Below are 23,164 nucleotides of genomic sequence, written 5' to 3' on the forward strand. Positions count from 1 at the left end.
ACAGTGGCCCCATAATGATGTCAGCAAGGAACAGCGCCCCCATAATGATGTCAGCATGGAACAGCGCCCCCATAATGATGTCAGCATGGAACAGTGGCCCCATAATGATGTCAGCATGGAACAGTGCCCCCATAATGATGTCAGCATGGAACAATGCCCCCATAATGGAATCAGTCATCCATGACAGATAAAACCTGGAACAGTGACCATGTAACACAGCCAAGGATGTCATCCTGTAACAGTGGCCCATCACAGAGTCAACCTGGAACAGTGCCTCCATAATGGTATCAGTTATCCATAACAGATATAGCCTGCAGCAGTGGCGATATAAAAGAGACAGCCTGCAACGATCACCCCTATAAGGGCGCCAGCCTGCAACAGTGCCCCCATAACAAAGCCAACCTTCTACAGTACCCTCATTACAGAAGTAGCCCATAACAGAACAGGCCTGCAAGAGTGCCCCACAAAACACATAAATCTGCAACAGCGCCCCTTTATCCGCCAAGGCCCCCATGATGGACTCAACCCGCAACTGTGGCCATATAACAGACCGAACCTGTGATAGTGGCCCCCATAACAGTGCCATCTTACACCAGTGCCCCATAACTCTGGTTCACAGTCCTATCTGAAAATCTAAGCTCAGGATTCTCGGAGTAATCGACTCTCTAATCTGGTGCTCAGCAGCCGCCTGCTCGTGAATGTGTAATCAGCTTCTGCAGGACGGAGTCACCGGCTTCCTGAACAGAACTGACCAGAAAGGTTCAGGTCAATGATTAAGCCCTGGGTGCAGGTGAGAACATAGAAACTGCCACCAGCAGCGAGATCCAGACACAGTGCGCCAGGCTGCCATCATGAGAAGACCCCACCCGGCCTAGAATGAGGACCCACAACACCTCCAGTTCTCCATCTTCTTTGTGCTGTTTCCTGTAAGTATTTATTACAGATGCGTTCTATCCATGAACCAGCAAGGTCAGGATGAGCAGGAGAAGAACAGGTTGGTAAAGCTCTAGCACACAGCCTGTTTTATAATGAGAATGAGGCCGCGGCAAGAAGCAAAGTTGAGCCTTGACCATTTCTACGCTCTTAAATCCAGAGGCTGCCTGTATAAAATAATACCGCCATACAGTATCCGAATAATAGTACTACCATATTGTGCCCTTTTAACTCTTCCATATACAGCCTTACAGTGTAAAAAAATAAAACTGGCATGTATCACCCTAATTAATGATACCAGATAATGCATTTATGTATACCTATTGTTTACTGCCATACACTGCTTTAAATAATATTCCTATATGGAGTCCAATATATTATTCAGTATGGAGCAGGACATGGGGAAGAGCGTCTGGTTTTGAGCATTTATGTTGGCTAAATAAGTGGCTCTAAGGTTGCTTTTTAGGGATCCGTCCTGAGGTGGGCCTTGGAAAAAGAGCCCCCCTGCCAATGCCTAGTTTGCCAACCCCTAAAAATTTGGCCCTTGTAGCAGGACAGTGAAAAATAAACGTTATACTTATAGACTGTTATGTGGCCCCTATAGTATTGTCCATAGGAGATAATAGGGGTCCATGTTACTGCTAAGGCTCTGTTCACACTCACGGAGCGTGCACAGAACGCATCCATAGAGCCTGATACACCTGAGGTACGACCGCCACATACTGTTTGTAGAGGAAATCGTAGTCCATGGCTACTGCCTAAAGTTACTGACATACATGTGCTGGATTTTAGGAGCGCCATTGGAGGACTTTCCCTTTAAATAAACCCATATTGTGCTCATTTATTAAATCATTACAGGCAAAATAAATATGAAAGACCCGGAGAAAGACTCCCTGTGCTCAGGCCTGATGTGCGGGCTCGTCTGCCAGCTGTTATTTGCTCTCAGTAAGTAATATATATATATATGGCCGAGGTGGAGAACAGGACCAGGAGAGCTCAGTGAGATAGATAGATAGATAGATAGATAGATATGAGATAGATAGATAGATAGATAGATAATAGATAGATAGATAGATAGATAGATAGATAGATAGATAATAGATAGATAGATAGATAGATAGATAGATACTAGATAGATAGATAGATAGATAGATAGATAGATAGATAGATAGATAGATAGATAATAGATAATAGATAGATAATAGATAGATAATAGATAGATAATAGATAGATAGATAGATAGATAGATGATAGATAGATAGATAATAGATAGATAGATAATAGATAGATAGATAGATAATAGATAGATAGATAATAGATAGATAATAGATAGATAATAGATAGATAGATAATTGATAGATAATAGATAGATAGATAATAGATAGATAATAGATAGATAGATAATTGATAGATAATAGATAGATAGATAATAGATAGATAATAGATAGATAGATAATAGATAATAGACAGACTGTGCCAGCAGTGCGACCAGGAGCCTGTGGAGAATGAGGCTCATTTCCTGCTGCGGTGCCCCAAATACTCAGCAGTGAGGGAGACTCACTTCAGGAGACTGTCTGATCTCTGCCCAGACTTCACCTCCATGGAGGAGGAAGAGAGACTCTCCATACTGCTGGGGGAAGAGGAGAACACAGCGGCCACAGCAGCACAATATATTACTGCCTGCCATAGACTGAGAGGAGCCTGATATACCATGGACTCCTATACCCCCACCCTGTATATGTCCCCATCCCCCAACCCTACCCAATTATTTCCCATTGCTTTGGCAATGCTAAAATGTAATTAGTCCTGACAATAAAGCTTATTTGATTTGATTTGATTATATATGAGATAGATAGATAGATAATAGATAGATAGATAATAGATAGATAGATAATAGATAGATAGATAGATAGATAGATAGATAATTGATAGATAATAGATAATAGATAGATAGATAGATAATAGATAGATAATAGATAATAGATAGATAGATAGATAGATAGATAGATAGATAATAGATAGATAGATAATAGATAGATAGATAGATAGATAATAGATAGATAGATAGATAGATAGATAGATAATAGATAGATAGATAATAGATAATAGATAGATAATAGATAGATAGATAATAGATAGATAGATAATAAATAGATAGATAATAGATAGATAATAGATAGATAATAGATAGATAGATAGATAATAGATAGATAGATAGATAGATAGATAGATAGATAGATAGATAGATAATAGACAGACTGTGCCAGCAGTGCGACCAGGAGGCCATGGAGGATGAGGCTCATTTCCTGCTGCGGTGCCCCAAATACTTAGCAGTGAGGGAGACTCACTTCAGGAGACTGTCTGATCTCTGCCCAGACTTCACCTCCATGGAGGAGGAAGAGAGACTCTCCATACTGCTGGGGGAAGAGGAGAACACAGCGGCCACAGCAGCACAATATATTACTGCCTGCCATAGACTGAGAGGAGCCTGATATACCATGGACTCCTATACCCCCACCCTGTATATGTCCCCATCCCCCAACCCTACCCAATTATTTCCCATTGCTTTGGCAATGCTAAATGTAATTAGTCCTGACAATAAAGCTGATTTGATTTGATTTGATAATAGATAGATAGATAGATAGATATGAGAGAGAGAGAGAGATATATAGATTATAGATATTAGATAATATAGGTCAATGACCATAAGAGCTTTTATTGATTAGCAACGTATTTCCTGACAAAGGATGGGTTATGTTGAAATCCAACATGTCTGACCCTTCTTTCCCGGACATCTGCTTGAGGTTAGAGTCATTAGCTCCCCTTATGACTGTCCAGTTCCAGCAGAACATGGCGGTTTCATCTGATGTGTGCGGCACATTAGAGAAGAGAGGTGACGCAGGAGACGGCTGATGTGGATCTCTCCCCCGGGGTAGACTCTGTGCAGACTGCAGACTAGATCCGAGTACGGGGGATGGGTGAGACATAGCGGTCAAAGAGACATTCAGATATCATTACGTTATAAATTAATAATAATAGTAATAATGATAAATAATAATTTTACTTTTTATCTTCTGTTTTCTTGAAGCTTCTGGTGTGACCTACACGGCATATCCGCTGGCTGGCAGCACCGCCGGGGGCACATTAATAACCATCCTGTTTAATGGTAAGATGGGGGTTGTAGTTAAATGGGCGACGTTTCCATGATGTGCAGTAGGTATGCTCCCAATAGCCCCAGGGGTAACTGGCGACTCTTGGTACTAATTCAAAATGTAAAACAGGGCCTTGTAGAATACCAGCTATGCCAAGGGCTTTCGCCAACTTTCATTTTCTTAAAGGGTTTGTCCATATTTGTGTAACTAAGGCTCAGTCATGAGTAATGGAAAGTTCTACAATTTGCTAATATACAGGGTGGGCCATTTATATGGATACACCTTAATAAAATGGGAATTGTTGGTGATATTAACTTCCTGTTTGTGGCACATTAGTATATGTGAGGGGGGAAACTTTTCAAGATGGGTGGTGACCATGGCGGCCATTTTGAAGTCGGCCATTTTGAATCCAACTTTTGTTTTTTCAATAGGAAGAGGGTCATTTGACACATCACACTTATTGGGAATTTCACAAGAAAAACAATGGTATGTTTGGTTTTAACGTAACTTTATTCTTTCATGACTTATTGACAAGTTTCTGACCACTTATAAAATGTGTTCAATGTGCTGCCCATTGTGTTGGATTGTCAATGCAACCCTCTTCTCCCACTCTTCACACACTGATAACAACACCGCAGGAGAAATGCTAGCACAGGCTTCCAGTATCCGTAGTTTCAGGTGCTGCACATCTCGTATCTTCACAGCATAGACAATTGCCTTCAGATGACCCCAAAGATAAAAGTCTAAGGAGGTCAGATCGGGAGACCTTGGGGGCCATTCAACTGGCCCACGACGACCAATCCACTTTCCAGGAAACTGTTCATCTAGGAATGCTCGGACCTGACACCCATAATGTGGTGGTGCACCATCTTGCTGGAAAAACTCAGGGAACGTGCCAGCTAGATGAACAGTTTCCTGGAAAGTGGATTGGTCGTCGTGGGCCAGTTGAATGGCCCCCAAGGTCTCCCGATCTGACCCCCTTAGACTTTTATCTTTGGGGTCATCTGAAGGCAATTGTCTATGCTGTGAAGATACGAGATGTGCAGCACCTGAAACTACGGATACTGGAAGCCTGTGCTAGCATTTCTCCTGCGGTGTTGCTATCAGTGTGTGAAGAGTGGGAGAAGAGGGTTGCATTGACAATCCAACACAATGGGCAGCACATTGAACACATTTTATAAGTGGTCAGAAACTTGTAAATAACTCATGAAAGAATAAAGTTACGTTAAAACCAAGCACACCATTGTTTTTCTTGTGAAATTCCCAATAAGTTTGTTGTGTCACATGACCCTCTTCCTATTGAAAAAACTAAAGTTGGATTCAAAATGGCCAACTTCAAAATGGCCGCCATGGTCACCACCCATCTTGAAAAGTTTCCCCCCTCACATATACTAATGTGCCACAAACAGGAAGTTAATATCACCAACCATTCCCATTTTATTAAGGTGTATCCATATAAATGGCCCACCCTGTACTTTGTCTTTCAATTGTGTAGTTTCAAGTCTGTGGCTTGCTTTCGGTGAATGGGACCTTTCTTGCTTATATCCATAGTTAGACAATTGCATGTATCTAATGCTTGTCGGGTGTCACAGCTGAAGGTTTACTACACTTATCCGGTCTAGGCATTCAGAACTCTTTATGTTTGTTACAATGTATCAGCCTGGAATCCAGACTGTTTAGCTAACAGAGGATTGTCCAGTTTGAGTACAATCATAAAAAAACTATTGTGAGACACGAGTATCTATTCACTGACAGCAAACAGGGATCCTGAAAATTGTAGAACTTTTCATTCTAATATTAAAATGAGTGAAACTTTAGTAAAATGGATGCGTTGGACTCATAAAACGTGCCAGGAGTGGTAATTAACTCTGATCCTTCAAAAGCAAGTATTCAAGGTCCACTGCACACTTTACGTCCTTAAAGGGCTTGTCCAGCTTTGGGGGTTCCTACACTGTGCTGTACCTGTTGAAAAGCTCATATTCATCTGCTCTCTGCCAATCCATTCCAGCTCCCTGTATTTTTTCAGGAGTCTACCAGCCCCTGTCCTGTAAACTTCCTGATGGACTGGGTCACATGTCCTGCTGCAGCCAATGACTGGCCTCGGTAGTGACATGCCCCCAAGCAGTACGTCACTGCTCGGTCATGTGTGCTTGGGGACATGTCATCACTGAGGCCAGTCATTGGTTGCAGTGGGGCACAGGATCTTTTCTGTCTGGACTGCTGAAAGGAGCCAGAATGGAGAGGTGGGGAGCAACAGAGTATACGTTTTTCAACAGGCACAGTCCAGGGGTCTGTTAAAAATGTCCCCTTTAACACCACAAGAAGTAAGAAAAATGGCTGCTGTTACTGGACTGTATAGGAAAAGTTGTGAAAATGACGCCCCTTCTGTGACATCACTTCCTGATCTCCAGCTATTGGCCAAGGCTGCATCTCACGGACGAGCAGGAAGTCAGTGAGTTACAGCTTCAGCCAATAGCTGGAGATCAGGAAGTGATGTCACAGAAGGGGCGTCATTTTCACAACTTTTCCTGTACAGTCCAGTAAAAGCAGCCATTTTATTGCTTTCTGTGGTGTAAGAATCTACGGACATGTACAGAGAAGCGCGGAACCTTGTTTTTAGATGACTGGTGTCAGAAAACTTTAGTGGCCCTGGTCAGTTATATGACCCTCATATCTAAATTTTACTAATTAAGAGAATATAAAGCTTCACTTTAAGGTGGATCCGTCCGCAGTTTTTGGGGTGTGATCAGCCTTAGGTTATGATATATTGCATCTTTTGCCTTGTTATTGGCTGACAGATGATCTATCCTCTGGACAAGTCATCAGTATCTCATTGTTGGGGGTCAAACACCCAGGACCCCCGCCGATCAGCTGTATGAGAAGGCACCGGAGCTCCTGTGAGCGCCGCGGCCTTCTCTCTGCTCACCAAACACAGCGCCGTAAATTGTATAGTGGCTGTGCTTGGTATTGCAGCTCAGCCCCATTCAGTTCTATGGGGCTGAGTTGTACCTAGGCCACGTGACTGATGTACCGTGACGTCATATGGCCTAGGGAAAGCTGCGAGATGGTCTCAACGCTACCTGGGTGTCAGACCAGCACCGATCAGACACTGATGACCTAACCTGAGGGTAGGTCATCAGTTCAAAAATCTCGAAAAACCCTTTCAATCTTGCCCATTTTTCTGCTTCCAACAAATCAACTTCTGCGGTGTCTTCTCAAACAACTGATCAGCGGGGGTCGCGGATGTCGGACCTTCAGCGATCAGATACTGATGACCTATCCAGAGAACAGCAATGAAAGATGGTAGTCACAGCAGCATATCCAGTGCGTCTTTTATTGGAAGCCTTGAGTGCACACACGTTTCGCCTACGCAGTCGCCTTTGTCAAGTATACAAAAGGTAAAAACTAGCAATGTTAAATACAGATATGTGACCACTCCCACAACATGTTGGAGCCAATTGTTAGGAGGCTCCGCCCACTCAATGCATCAGCGCAATTAAAAGCAGCCTCTTCAGTAATCAGGCCGTCTGAAACATATAATGAAATCAATGTGTACCTGAAACGTGTAAAACATCGTCCAATAGCGCCAGACATATTCCCATCCACCTCGGCGTCTGGCTCATCGCAGTGCTCATGTCCATGACGTCATCGCGATATCAACGTGACGCGTTGCCGTCCGTCACGTGCACAATTTGTCATCAAGTCACATGATGGTCACGTGTTGGGGCGCAAGGTCCTTTGCACACATGGAAATATAACCACCTGGAAGGTCCTATCAACAGACCTCACCGCTCGGCCTATGTGTGTCAATGGGGACAAAATCATGTCTCACACACAGACAAAAACACAGGGGCAGAGCGATATATCCACTTCATATACAAATAGATATTCCATGAGGCCGGACACATGTAGAGCATGGCCGTCTAACGTTTAATGAATATGGGGAAAAAAGTCTAACAATGTATCAGATACACAACACAGATATACAGGGTGGGCCATTTATATGGATACACCTTAATAAAAATGGGAATGGTTGGTGATATTAACTTCCTGTTTGTGGCACATTAGTATATGTGAGGGGGGGAAACTTTTCAAGATGGGTGGTGACCATGGCGGCCATTTTGAAGTCGGCCATTTTGAATCCAACTTTTGTTTTTTCAATAGGAAGAGGGTCATGTGACACATCAAACTTATTGGGAATTTCACAAGAAAAACAATGGTGTGTTTGGTTTTAACGTAACTTTTTTCTTTCATGAGTTATTTACAAGTTTCTGACCACTTATAAAATGTGTTCAATGTGTTGCCCATTGTGTTGGATTGTCAATGCAACCCTCTTCTCCCACTCTTCACACACTGATAGCAACACCGCAGGAGAAATGCTAGCACAGGCTTCCAGTATCCGTAGTTTCAGGTGCTGCACATCTCGTATCTTCACAACATAGACGATTGCCTTCAGATGATACGAGATGTGCAGCACCTGAAACTACGGATACTGGAAGCCTGTGCTAGCATTTCTCCTGCGGTGTTGCTATCAGTGTGTGAAGAGTGTGAGAAAAGGGTTGCATTGACAATCCAACACAATGGGCAGCACATTGAACACATTTTGTAAATGGTCAGAAACTTGTAAATAACTCATGAAAGAATAAAGTTACGTTAAAACCAAGCACACCATTGTTTTTCTTGTGAAATTCCCAATAAGTTTCATGTGTCAAATGACCCTCTTCCTATTGAAAAAACTAAAGTTAGATTCAAAATGGCCGACTTCAAAATGGCCGCCATGGTCACCACCCATCTTGAAAAGTTTCCCCCCTCACATATACTAATATGCCACAAACAGGAAGTTAATATCATCAACCCATTTTATTAAGGTGTATCCATATAAATGGCCAACCCTGTATATTGTGAATAAACATGTGAACATAGTGATCGAACAAAATAATCCAAATAAACCATAATCTACCATTAAAAACATTGTCTATACTGAGTCAGACATGAGTAGAACACTACCTACCTATCTGCACTGTTTACATTAAATTCAATGTTGAGTCCCTGGGGTTGTAGCGATTGTAATGTAAAGATCCATTTCAGCTCTTTTTTTCTCAACATGCGCTCCCTATCACCACCCCTCTTGGGGACGTCAACAGAGTCAATGACCCTAAATCTCAATTGGCTGACAGAGTGTCCACAGTCAACAAAATGCTTAGCCACCGGTTTGTCCACCATTTTTTTTCCTAATGGTACTTTTGTGTATGTTAATACGCTCCCTAATTTCCATGGTTGTTTCTCCCACATAGATCAAACTACAGGTACAAACAATCATATAGATTACAAACTTGGACCGACATGTGTAATATCCTGCAATGTTGTATTTCTTGCCACTGTAAGGATGTACAAAGGTGTTCTCCTTTAACATATTCCCACAGTTGCAACACCCCAGACATGGGAAGTTCCCCATCGTTCTGGGTTTAAGGTAAGTTGGACCCCCTTTAATAAAACCTCAAAACTGACTAAATAAAAATCAGCCGGTAAAGAAATCTCACTCAATTTTGTCAAAAAATGTCCAGTGTCCCTGACATAGGAGGGAGCTGAGGTTGCATGGACACGGAGCAGTCTGTCCAGAACGATGGCAATGGTGCTAAAGATAGATCCCCTGCCAGACACAATGGGTCTGCCAGGTGGCTCAATCAGACTTTTATGTATCTTGGGGAGCACATAAATCAGCGGGGTGACGGGTAGCGTTGATCACGAATATTCGAATTGCGAATTTTTATCGCGAATATAGGTACTTCGAAAATTTGCGAATATTTAGAATATAGTGATGTATATTCGTAATTTCGAATATTCGAGATTTTTTTATTGCGAATTTTCGTAATGCGATTTTTCAATTGCCGAGTAAAAACATGATTCCTCCCTGCTTCTTGCATGTTGGCCAATGACTCATTGGCCCACAAGAAAGAAGCAGGGAGGAATCATGACTTTAAATGATGAATATTCTAAAAAACTAATATCGAATATATTTGTTTTTTTGAATATTCGTAATATTCTAAAACAAGAATATATAGCAATATAGCGAATATTCGAAAAAAACTAATAATCTTGTTTGTCTAATAGTTGTAATTTTTTTCTCATCTGAGGTTTAGATTGGAAAAAAATGTAAGCTATTGAAAAAAAATATTATAGCACTATATTTGCTAAATTGCTCTATATTTGTTTTTTTTTCGAATATTCGTAATATTCTAAATTTGCTAAATTGCTCTATATTTGTTTTTTTTTTCGAATATTCTGAATATTCTAAAAGAAGAATATATAGCAATATAGCGAATATTCGAAAAAAATATATTTGCTATTTAGCAATTTAGCTAATATAGTGCTATAATCTTCTTTGTCTAATAGTTGTAATTTTTTTCTCAACTGAAGTTCAGATTAAAAAAAAATTCAACTATTGAAAAAAAAGATTATAGCACTATATTAGCTAAATTGCTCTATATTTGTTTTTTTCCCGAATATTCGCTATATTGCTTTATATTCTTGCTTTAGAATATTACGAATATTCGAAAAAACGAATATATTAGTTTTTTCGAATATTCGGAATATTCTAAAACAAGAATATATAGCAAAACAGCGAATATTCAAAAAAACGAATGTAGAGAAATTTAGCTAATATAGTGCTATAATCTTTTTATCAATAGTTGAATTTTTTTTCCAATCTGAACTTCAGATAAGAAAAAAGTTACAACTATTAGACAAACAAGATTACAGCACTATATTAGCTAAATTGTTCTACATTAGTTTTTTTTGAATATTCGCTGTTTTGCTATTTATTCTTGTTTTAGAATATTACGAATATTTTAAAAAACTAATATATTTGATATAGTGCTATGACTCATTGGCCCACAAGCAAGAAGCAGGGAGAAATCACGTTTTTGCTCGGCAATTGAAAAATTTGCGATTTTATTTAGCATATTACGCGATTATTACCTTGTCGATTTTCGAGTAGAAAAAATGGTAGAATATACAGAATATTCGAATTCGCAAATATTCTGTGAATATTCTACTAAACATTCACTAAATATCGCGAATTCGAAAATGACCCCTGCCGTTCATCACTACTCATCACTAGTGACGGGGTGCGGAACCTTGAGAAACTGGCATAAGTCTGTATCTATAATACCCCGTGCACAGGCCGTGTCGACTAAGTCCGCAATCACCCTTGCAATCTCCCATTTGGGATCATGACTCAAAGTTTCATATACCTCCCCATCACCCAAATGCCTACGTATCTCTCCCAAATATCTTTCAGTGTCCATAACAACCACAGCGCCCCCCTTGTAGGCAGGCTTGATGGTAATGTCACTGCTGCGTGTCAGCTCTCTCTCCACTCTGTTGTTGGAGTGTTCTAATCTGTTTCGTGACTAACTGAATGTATGATTCTACAATGTGATTGTTATGAGGGGGCATAAAATGACTCTTATTACGTAACTCATATTTGGCTAGAGACAATTCAGCAACATCACTATTGGACACATCCCTGTTAGTAACATTAGTATCAAAAAAAGCTTTCAATCTAAGACGCCTAAAGAAGCATTGTAGTGTAGGTCAACTTCGGTCTCAAACCAATCCCTCTCTGCCATAGGGCAGAAGGATAGTCCATGTCCCAAGACATTAACTTGATCAACACTGAATTCAATAAATGATATATTAACGACCAGCTGATTTACTTCTTGTAAGTGCGCCTCGTCACTCTCTCCCGTGCTCCCTGATTGTAGCCTGGATGCAGCACGAAGGCTATGTCCTTCCCTGCCCCTGGTCACAAAGCACTGAGGGAAGGGGGCCCCAAGCTGAACTCTAGCACCAGGGCCCATGAGCCCATAGCTACGCCGCTGCCCGGATGTATAGGTGGATGTTGATCTTTTCTGGATCCTGTGATGTTTTCTGCCGCCACGTCAGAGTTTCCTCCTACTGCATTTGGTGATCTTCCTAAAAAAGATGACTTGGTTGATTCATCAGTTGATTCTGAATCGCACGTTGTAAAGCCAAAGTGACTGTGCTCAAATCTTCTCCCCTTGACCCTTCGTCTAGGGGGTCTGTTACGTGGTTGTTGATTCTGCCAGTTGTATACTCGTCCAGACTGATAGTCTTCCAGATCACGGTGCCACTTATCCGATTTGGATTATTCTACCTCAGATTTATGTCGTTGTACATGTTGGGTTATTTTTTCTTTATGGGCCACAAAATCATCCGTAGACAGCCCTTGTATCTGCCCATCCAACGTTGACAAGGTTTGTTTGATGGTATCCACCTCTTTGTGGAGGGTATTCGATGTTCAATAGCATCAGTTCAAAGGAATACTTATTATTGCCCAGATTGGATACCATCAAACAAACCTTGTCAACGTTGGATGGGCAGATACAAGGGCTGTTGTCTACGGATGATTTTGTGGCCCATAAAGAAAAAATAACCCAACATGTACAACAATATAAATCTGAGGTAGAAAAAAACAAAAGGGATAAGTGGCACCGTGATCTGGAAGACTACCAGTCTGGACGAGTATACAACTGGTAGAATCAACAACCACGTAACAGACCCCCTAGACGAAGGGTCAAGGGGAGAAGATTTGAGCACAGTCACTTTGGCTTTACAACGTGCGATTCAGAATCAACTGATGAATCAACCAAGTCATCTTTTTTAGGAAGACCACCAAATGCAGTAGGAGGAAACTCCGACGTGGCGGCAGAAAACATCACAGGATCCAGAAAAGATCAACATCCACCTATACATCCGGGCTACAATCAGGGAGCACGGGAGAGAGTGACGAGGCGCACTTACAAGAAATAAATCAGCTGGTCGTTAATATATCATCTATTAAATTGAGTGTTGATCAAGTTAATGTCTTGGGACATGGACTATCCTTCTGCCTTACGGCAGAGACGGATTGGTTTGAGACCAAACTTGACCTACACTACAATGCTTCTTTAGGCGTCTTAGATTCAGTGGCGTAGGGATCGCCATAGCAACCATAGCAGTGGCTATGGGGCCCTACGCCACTAAGGGGCCCGTCCGACCGCATTCAAATTTTTTTTATTTTTTTTATTTTTTTATTAACACACACAGACACTACACACAGGCAGCCAGGAGGTGGCGTAACTACCGGGGAAGCAGCTGCTTCGGGGCCCGACAGTTTATTTTCAAGTTAGTTATAAATATCGATGTCTTACTGTTCAGGGCCCCTTCACAGCAGCGGTCTTAATGTTCCCTCGCTAATGTGCTCTAATCTTACTGTATATACTAAAGTCTCCTGATGTGTCTGGGATTCGAACCCACAACCTCCAATGTATCAGTGTATCAGAGGCAAAGCATTTACCCTCACAACCATAAAGCAGGCATTGCAACTGACTGAAAAAATTTGACACTTCTACTGTTATAGCTGGCTAAGTGTACATCTATACACATGACAGCTGCCCCAACACACCCAGCACTGCTATATCTCTATATGACAGCTATCCCAGCACACTCAGCTCTGCTATATCTCTATATATGAGCAGCTATGTGTATAGATGTACACTTAGCCAGCTATAACAGTAGAAGTCTCATAATTTTTCAGTCAGCAGCAAGGCAGCTGTTATGGTCTTGAGGGTAGGTGCTCTGCCTCTGATACAGAAGGTCGTGGGTTCGAATCCCAGCAGAAACCTTTTCTGAAATACAAGCACTGACTCCATATATGGACATACAGGGCGGGACACAATACAGGGAGGGACACAGGAAGAGGCTGCATCGCATCGCTGACATGGAGGTAAGTAGAAGTGTTTATTTTATTTTTTTTTAATACCCGACTGTTACTGCCATGGGGGGAGCGGGGGGGGGGGGCACTTGATACTGGCTCATGGGGGGAGGGGGGTTGGCACCTGAGCTGATACTGGCACCTGGGGGGGGGGGGGGTTGGCACCTGATACTGGCACATGGGGGGGGGGGGGGGGAGAGAGGCACCTGATACTGTGGATGGCACTGTTCAGGGGAGGGGGATCTGTGTATGGCACTATTTAGGGGAGTGTGGATGGCACTGTGGATGGCACTATTTAGGGGAGGGGGGATCTGTGGATGGCACTATTTAGGGGAGAGGGATCTGTGGATGGCACTATTTAGGGGAGAGGGATCTGTGGATGGCACTATTTAGGGGAGAGGGATCTGTGGATGGCACTATTTAGGGGAGAGGGATCTGTGGATGGCACTATTTAGGGGAGAGGGATCTGTGGATGGCACTATTTAGGGGAGAGGGATCTGTGGATGGCACTATTTAGGGGAGGGGGGATCTGTTGATGGCACTATTTAGGGAGGGGGGATCTGTTGATGGCACTATTTAGGGGAGGGGGATCTGTGTATGGCACTATTTAGGGGAGGGGGATCTGTGTATGGCACCATTTAGGGGAGAGGGATCTGTGGATGGCACTATTTAGGGGAGAGGGATCTGTGGATGGCACTATTTAGGGGAGAGGGATCTGTGTATGGCACTGTTTAGGGGAGGGGGATCTGTGGATGGCACTATTTAGGGGAGGGGTGATCTGTTGATGGCACTATTTAGGGGAGGGGGATCTGTGTATGGCACTGTTTAGGGGAGGGGGATCTGTGGATGGCACTATTTAGGGGAGGGGTGATCTGTTGATGGCACTATTTAGGGGAGAGGGATCTGTGGATGGCACTATTTAGGGGAGAGGGATCTGTGGATGGCACTATTTAGGGGAGAGGGATCTGTGGATGGCACTATTTAGGGGAGGGGGGATCTGTGGATGGCACTATTTAGGGGAGGGGGGATCTGTGGATGGCACTATTTAGGGGAGGGGGGATCTGTTGATGGCACTATTCAGGGGAGGGGGATCTGTGTATGGCACTATTCAGGGGAGGGGGATCTGTGTATGGCACCATTTAGGGGAGAGGGATCTGTGGATGGCACTATTTAGGGGAGAGGGATCTGTGGATGGCACTATTTAGGGGAGAGGGATCTGTGTATGGCACTGTTTAGGGGAGGGGGATCTGTGGATGGCACTATTTAGGGGAGGGGTGATCTGTTGATGGCACTATTTAGGGGAGGGGGATCTGTGTATGGCACTGTTTAGGGGAGGGGGATCTGTGGATTGCACTATTTAGGGGAGGGGTGATCTGTTGATGGCACTATTTAGGGGAGGGGGATCTGTGTATGGCACTATTTAGGGGAGGGGGAACTGTGGATGGCACTATTTAGGGGAGGGGGGGTCTGTGGATGGCACTATTTAGGGGAGGGGGATCTGTGGATGGCACTATTTAGGGGAGGGGGGATCTGTGGATGGCACTATTTAGGGGAGGGGGGATCTGTGTATGGCACTATTTAGGGGAGGGGGATCTGTTGATGGCACTATTTAGGGGAGGGGGATCTGTGGATGGCACTATTTAGGGGAGGGGGGATCTGTGGATGGCACTATTTAGGGGAGGGGGATCTGTGGATGGCACTATTTAGGGGAGGGGGGATCTGTGGATGGCACTATTTAGGGGAGGGGGGATCTGTGGATGGCACTATTTAGGGGAGGGGGGATCTGTGTATGGCACTATTTAGGGGAGGGGGGATCTGTGTATGGCACTATTTAGGGGAGGGGGATCTGTTGATGGCACTATTTAGGGGAGGGGGATCTGTGGATGGCACTATTTAGGGGAGGGGGATCTGTGGATGGCACTATTTAGGGGAGAGGGATCTGTGGATGGCACTATTTAGGGGAGGGGGGATCTGTTGATGGCACTATTTAGGGGAGGGGGGATCTGTTGATGGCACTATTTAGGGGAGGGGGATCTGTGTATGGCACTATTTAGGGGAGGGGGATCTGTGTATGGCACCATTTAGGGGAGAGGGATCTGTGGATGGCACTATTTAGGGGAGAGGGATCTGTGGATGGCACTGTTTAGGGGAGGGGGATCTGTGGATGGCACTATTTAGGGGAGGGGTGATCTGTTGATGGCACTATTTAGGGGAGGGGGATCTGTGTATGGCACTGTTTAGGGGAGGGGGATCTGTGGATGGCACTATTTAGGGGAGGGGTGATCTGTTGATGGCACTATTTAGGGGAGAGGGATCTGTGGATGGCACTATTTAGGGGAGAGGGATCTGTGGATGGCACTATTTAGGGGAGAGGGATCTGTGGATGGCACTATTTAGGGGAGAGGGATCTGTGGATGGCACTATTTAGGGGAGGGGGGATCTGTGGATGGCACTATTTAGGGGAGGGGGGATCTGTTGATGGCACTATTTAGGGGAGGGGGATCTGTTGATGGCACTATTTAGGGGAGGGGGATCTGTGTATGGCACTATTTAGGGGAGGGGGGTCTGTGTATGGCACCATTTAGGGGAGAGTGATCTGTGGATGGCACTATTTAGGGGAGAGGGATCTGTGGATGGCACTATTTAGGGGAGAGGGATCTGTGTATGGCACTGTTTAGGGGAGGGGGATCTGTGGATGGCACTATTTAGGGGAGGGGTGATCTGTTGATGGCACTATTTAGGGGAGGGGGATCTGTGTATGGCACTGTTTAGGGGAGGGGGATCTGTGGATGGCACTATTTAGGGGAGGGGGGATCTGTGGATGGCACTATTTAGGGGAGGGGGATCTGTGGATGGCACTATTTAGGGGAGGGGGGATCTGTGGATGGCACTATTTAGGGGAGGGGGGATCTGTGTATGGCACTATTTAGGGGAGGGGGATCTGTTGATGGCACTATTTAGGGGAGGGGGATCTGTGGATGGCACTATTTAGGGGAGGGGGGATCTGTGGATGGCACTATTTAGGGGAGGGGGATCTGTGGATGGCACTATTTAGGGGAGGGGGGATCTGTGGATGGCACTATTTAGGGGAGGGGGGATCTGTGGATGGCACTATTTAGGGGAGGGGGGATCTGTGGATGGCACTATTTAGGGGAGGGGGGATCTGTGTATGGCACTATTTAGGGGAGGGGGATCTGTTGATGGCACTATTTAGGGGAGGGGGATCTGTGGATGGCACTATTTAGGGGAGGGGGATCTGTGGATGGCACAGAGGGGGGGGGGGGCCCATAATTTTTTTTTGCTATGGGGCCCATGCATTTCTAGCTACGCCCCTGCTTAGATTGAAAGCTTTTTTTGATACTAATGTTACTAACAGGGATGTGTCCAATGGTGATGTTGCTGAATTGTCTCTAGCCAAATATGAGTTACGTAATAAGAGTCATTTTATGCCCCCTCATAACAATCACATTGTAGAATCATACATTCAGTTAGTCACCTAACAGATTAGAACACTCCAACAACAGAGTGGAGAGAGAGCTGACACGCAGCAGTGACATTACCATCAAGCCTGCCTACAAGGGAGGCGCTGTGGTTGTTATGGACACTGAAAGATATTTAGGAGAGATACGTAGGCAGTTGGGTGACGGGGAGGTATATGAAACATTGAGTCAGGATCCCAAATAGGAGATTGCAAGGGTGATCGCGGACTTAGTCGACACGGCCTGTGCACGGGGTATTATAGATACAGACTTATGCCAGTTTCTCAAGGTTCCGCACCCCGTCACCCCGCTGATTTATGTGCTCCCCAAAATACATAAAAGTCTGATTGAGCCTCCTGGCAGACCCATTGTGTCTGGCAGGGGATCTATCTTTAGCACCATTGCCATCTTTCTGGACAGACTGCTCCGTGTCCATGCAACCTCAGCTCCCTCCTATGTCAGGGACACTGGACATTTTTTGACAAAATTGAGTGAGATTTCTTTAACGGCTCATTTTTTTTTAGTCAGTTTTGATGTTGTGTCACTGTATGTGTCTATTTCACATGATTATGGATTAAATGTCGTCGATGTGGCCCTGGCCGGCACAGAATTATTTCCTCTTTGGCAACACCTTTTACCAACAGTCACGTGGTGTGGCCATGGGTTCCAACGTGGCACCAACTTATGCCAATATATTTATGGCAGAGGTTGAGGACAGACTGGGATATGCATCACCTTTTTATCAGTGGGTCCTGTGCTGGTGGCGCTACATCGACGACATTTTTATGATTTGGAGTGGTTCTATTGACTCTTTGAATGATTTCCATCTACACCTTAACAATGGGGTACCCGGTCTTCAATTCACTGTGACCTCCTCCTCCGAGGAGGAGTTACAGTTTCTTGACGTCAGGGTTTACATTGAAGAGGGCCAATTGAAAACAGATTTGTACAAGAAGCCTACAGACAGGAACAACCTCCTGAGATATGACAGTTGTCATCCACGCCGTATGTTAGACTCCCTGCCTTGGAGTCAGATGCTGCGTGTTAGACGAGTAGTATCTGATGATCATGTATTCAGCCATCGGATCAACGAGATGTGTAATAAATTCTCTCAGAGGAGGTATCCTGGTGGCTATTACACAGGTCTAGGACCAGGGTCTCCTTGGTTGACAGTGTCCACATTTCAGTCTTCTCCTACTAGCAAGGATACGGCACGTATCCCGTTTGTTTCCACTTAGGGCAACCACAGGGCTGACATAACACATATGTTAAGGAAAGAGTGGCATATCCTTCACAGGGGTTTTCCGACCATACACGAATTTGACAGTCCGCCATTGATGGCATACAAACGGGGCACCAATTTCCGTGACAAACCGATTAAAACTGACACTGGAGGTGTTGTTAAAGGGGGTCAAACTTACCTTAAACCCAGAACGATGGGGAACTTCCCATGTCTGGGGTGTTGCAACTGTGGGAATATGTCAAAGGGGAACACCTTTGTACATCCTTACAGTGGCAAGAAATACAACATTGCAGGATATTACACATGTCGGTCAAGTTTGTAATCTATATGATTGTTTGTCCCTGTAGTTTGATCTATGTGGGAGAAACAACCATGGAAATTAGGGAGCGCATTAACAAACACAAAAGTACCATTAGGAAAAAAATGGTGGACAAACCGGTGGCTAAGCATTTTGTTGACTGTGGACACTCTGTCAGCCAAGTGAGATTTAGGGTCATTGACTCTGTTGACGTCCCCAAGAGGGGCGGTGATAGGGAGCGCATGTTGAGAAAAAAAGAGCTGAAATGGATCTTTACATTACAATCGCTACAACCCCAGGGACTCAACATTGAATTTAATGTAAACAGTGTAGATAGGTAGGTAGTGTTCTACTCATGTCTGACTCAGTATAGACAATGTTTTTAATGGTAGATTATGGTTTATTTGGATTATTTTGTTCGATCACTATGTTCACATGTTTATTCACAATATACATCTGTGTTGTGTATCTGATACATTGTTTCGTCCGATTCCGTTGGAGTTAGACTTTTTTCCCTTATATTCATTAAACGTCAGATGGCCATGCTCTACATGTGTCCGGCCTCATGGAATATCTATTTGTATATGAAGTGGATATATCGCTCTGCCCCTGTGTTTTTGTCTGTGTGTGAGACATGATTTTGTCCCCATTGACACACATAGGCCGAGCGGTGAGGTCTGTTGATAGGACCTTCCAGGTGGTTATATTTCCATGTGTGCAAAGGACCTTGCGCCCAACATGTGACCATCATATGACTTGATGACACATTATGCACGTGACGGACGGCAGCGCGTCACGTTGATATCGCGATGAGTCATGGACATGCGCACTGCGATGAGCCAGACGCCGAGGTGGATGGGAATATGTCTGGCGCTATTGGACGATGTTTTATACGTTTCAGGTACACATTGATTTCATTATATGTTTCAGACGGCCTGATTACTGAAGAGGCCGCTTTTAATTGCGCTGATGCATCGAGTGGGCGGAGCCTCCTAACGATTGGCTCCAACATGTTGTGGGAGAGGTCACATATCTGTATTTAACATTGCTAGTTTTTACCTTTTGTATACTTGACAAAGGCGACTGCGTAGGCGAAACGTCGTACTTTGTTTGTGTGTGCACTCAAGGCTTCCAATAAAAGACGCACTGGATATGCTGTTCTGACTACCATCTTTCATTGCTGTTCCTGGACTGCTGTGGATCTGCTGTCCCATCGCGGCTGTTGCATTCCGGTTTTTGGTCTAAAGGTCCGGTTGTGCTGCTCTTCCATTTTTGTTTGTGCTATCCAGAGAATAGGTCATCATTATGAAAGTCTCAGAAAACCCCTTTAAGCCTTGCCCGAGACTGTCTCCAAAACACCCACAAGTCACTCTCTTTGGGGTAAATATGTCCAAACCCTGTTCTCTCCCTGCCCCTTTCCAGCTGACCACTCCCTGGCCATTTTCCCAGTCGTTTTTCGGGGATTATTGACAGCTATGACCTCTGGTGGATGCCTCTGACTTAGGATACTTTCACATCTACGTTTTCGCTGAATCCGTCATGGATCAGCAAAAACGCTTCCGTCATGATAACACAACCATCTGCATCTGGGTCCGGTTGTATTTTCTCTAAAATTACAGATCCGGCACTAAAACCATTGTAAGTCAATGGGGGACGGATCGGTTTTATTTTGTCTCCGTCTTGCTCCGCATCCCAGGACGCACTCAAAAAAAAACGCTGCTTGCAGCGCTTTTGTGTGTGTCATGGGAACGCAACCAAACGGAACGGAATGCATTCTGGTGCACATCGTTCCCTTCAGTTCAGTTTTGCCCCCATTGACAATGAATGGGGACAAAACTGAAGCGTTTTATTCCGCTTTTGAGATCCTATGACGGATCACAATAGCAGAAAGGGAAAACGAAGATGTGAAAGTAGCCTTACAGTGCATTCGGAAAGTCTTCAGACCCTTTCACTTTTTTTCACATTTTGTTATGTTGCGGCCTTAAAAAAAATCATATTTTCTCCCATCATTCTACACTCAATACCCCATAATAGAAAACATAATTTTAGAAATGTTTGCAAATTTATTAAAATGGAACAACTAAAGTTTTGTCTGGGCAGAAGAAGTATTCAGACTCTTTGCTATCACTTGAAATGTAGCTCTGAGTCCTCTCATTTCTCTTGATCATCGTTGAGATGTTTTTCACCTTCATTGGACTCCACCTGTGGTAAATTCAGTTGATTGGACATGATCTAGAAAGACACAGTCCTGTTTATAGAAGGTATCTCAGCTGACAATGCACATCAGAGCATGAGGAGGAAAGAACTTCCTGTAGAGCTCTAAGACAGGATTGTGGGGAGGCATAGTTCTGGAGAAGGGTACGAAAACATTTCTGCTGCACTGAAAGTTCCCAAGAGTACGTGGCCTCCATAATTCTTAAATGGAAAAAAATTGGAACAACCAGGACTCTTCCTAGAGCTGGCTGCCCCACCAAACTAAGTATTTGGGGAAGAAGGGCCTTGGAAAGAGAGGTTATTAAGAACCCAATGGTCACTCTGACTGGGCTCCAAAGATTCTTTGTGCAGATGGGAGAAACCTCCAGTAGGTCAGACATCACTACAACAATCCTCCATTCTGGGCTTTATGGCAATGCCAGAGTGGTGTAATGACCTATAATGTCTCTGTAGGGTGATGATAATTGTCTCACGGTGTCTCCTACCTGGGTACGGCTGAACTCCTGGCTGACTTGCAATAAATTTGAGTGTAGTGATAGTAGGAGTAATAGAGGAATTTTGCAGCAGAAATTATGTCCAGACCTTTAGATGAAGTTCAAACTTTCCTTTACTGAATATAACTTGTATCCAAACAGTATACAACTTTGGTCTTTGGTCCCAGCAGGTTTTGGCAATCATTGGCAGAAATAAATGCTTCTGCTTTAATGTGAGCTTGCAGGATAATTTGTCTGCTTGTAGCTCTGTAACCGTGGCAGGAACGAATCTTCTGCTTTGAACTGTACCTTCTGCTTTGTGGGGGCAGACTAGCTGAGGAGGAATGGCTTCTCCTAGGTCTCTGGACTTGACTCACAGATATATTCTCAGGGGATGCTTTCTTCCTGGAACTGGAGGTTGTCTGCAACTTTCTGCTTTCTTTCCATCCAGTTGAGCTGCAGGGCTCTGACTGGGAATTTTATCAAGTCTCAGACCGAGACTTGGTCCTTGCTGTCTTCCCTATACAGGGGGCAAACTAAAACTGGTTCTAACAGTTTTTTTCCTCACTTGCTGCAGGAAGATGGAATCCTCCACTTCTCCTCAGCAGGGGGGCAGAATAGAACAGGATCGTTCCACTCTGAACAGCCATAACATTAAAACTACCTCTACCAATGATGCTGCCACCTGCTGGTGGACCTGTAAAATTACAAGGAAAAAATTACATTTAACATGGTTTTACATGCACATTTCTGGAGACATAATACAAATTATATCAGATGACAATATAAAAGCTCTTAAAGGGCAGTAGCGGAGTAGAGTAGTGTAGTAATACAACTCTGGGGTATTACACAATGACCGTAAGCACACAGCCAATACAATACAGGAGTGGCTTAGGGACAATTCTATGAATGTCCATGAGTGGCCCAGCAGCAAGAACTCTGAAATGAACCCAATCGAACATCTGTGGAGACACCTGGAAAAGGCTGTTCATTGATGGTCCCCATCCAACCTGTCAGAGCTTGGGAGGATCTGCAGAGAGAAATGGCAGGAAATCCCCAAATCCAGGTGTGCAAACTTTGTGGCATCATACCCAAGAATACTGGAGACTGTAATAGCTGCCAAAGGGGCTTCAACTAAGTCCTGAGTAAAGGGTGTGAATACTTAAGTCAATGCAAGAGTTTAGATATTTCCTTTTCAAAATATTATCAAAGATTTTGAACATTCTGTTTTCACTTTCTGATTATGGAGTATTGGGGGATAATTTTTATTTTAGCACAAGACAACAACATTAAATGTGAAGAAGGTTAAAGGGTTCGAATGTACAATACAGTAAGCCACTGTATTGTTATTGTGTTCTATATCGTGACCAAGGGGAAATACAGCATTGTGATTGCAATGGGGCCTTTGGAGAAGGTTGGCCCAGGCAAGGTTAATCCCACTCTCTCTCCCACTGGTGTGAATCGCCACAATCCAGAAAATATAGCATTGTACCTGGGTATGGTCATTTCATTAGCTATGGAGGTAAAGGTGATGGGCAGGGATGAACAATGCATGAGAAGCATTTGGGGATAGAGCCCCTACACCTAAAAATGA

The 23,164-nt window shown here is 43.8% G+C and overlaps 1 protein-coding gene across 5 annotated transcripts in view; it reads left to right on the forward strand.

The window, feature by feature from the left end:
* The first annotated feature begins 798 nt into the window (after nucleotides 1-798).
* The window catches only part of PKHD1 (PKHD1 ciliary IPT domain containing fibrocystin/polyductin), a 625,550-nt gene continuing 603,184 nt past the window's right edge, over nucleotides 799-23,164 (forward strand). For all 5 annotated transcript variants that reach the window (XM_040427208.1, XM_040427210.1, XM_040427212.1 and 2 more), the window contains exons 1-3: nucleotides 799-926; nucleotides 1,792-1,878; nucleotides 4,022-4,099. In XM_040427208.1, coding sequence (XP_040283142.1) covers nucleotides 1,803-1,878; nucleotides 4,022-4,099 — 154 coding nt within the window. In that variant the 5' untranslated portion in view covers nucleotides 799-926; nucleotides 1,792-1,802. The remainder of the gene's footprint in view (nucleotides 927-1,791; nucleotides 1,879-4,021; nucleotides 4,100-23,164) is intronic.

The sequence above is a fragment of the Bufo bufo genome, chromosome 4 (assembly GCF_905171765.1).
Source record: "Bufo bufo chromosome 4, aBufBuf1.1, whole genome shotgun sequence".
Lineage (NCBI taxonomy): Eukaryota > Metazoa > Chordata > Amphibia > Anura > Bufonidae > Bufo > Bufo bufo.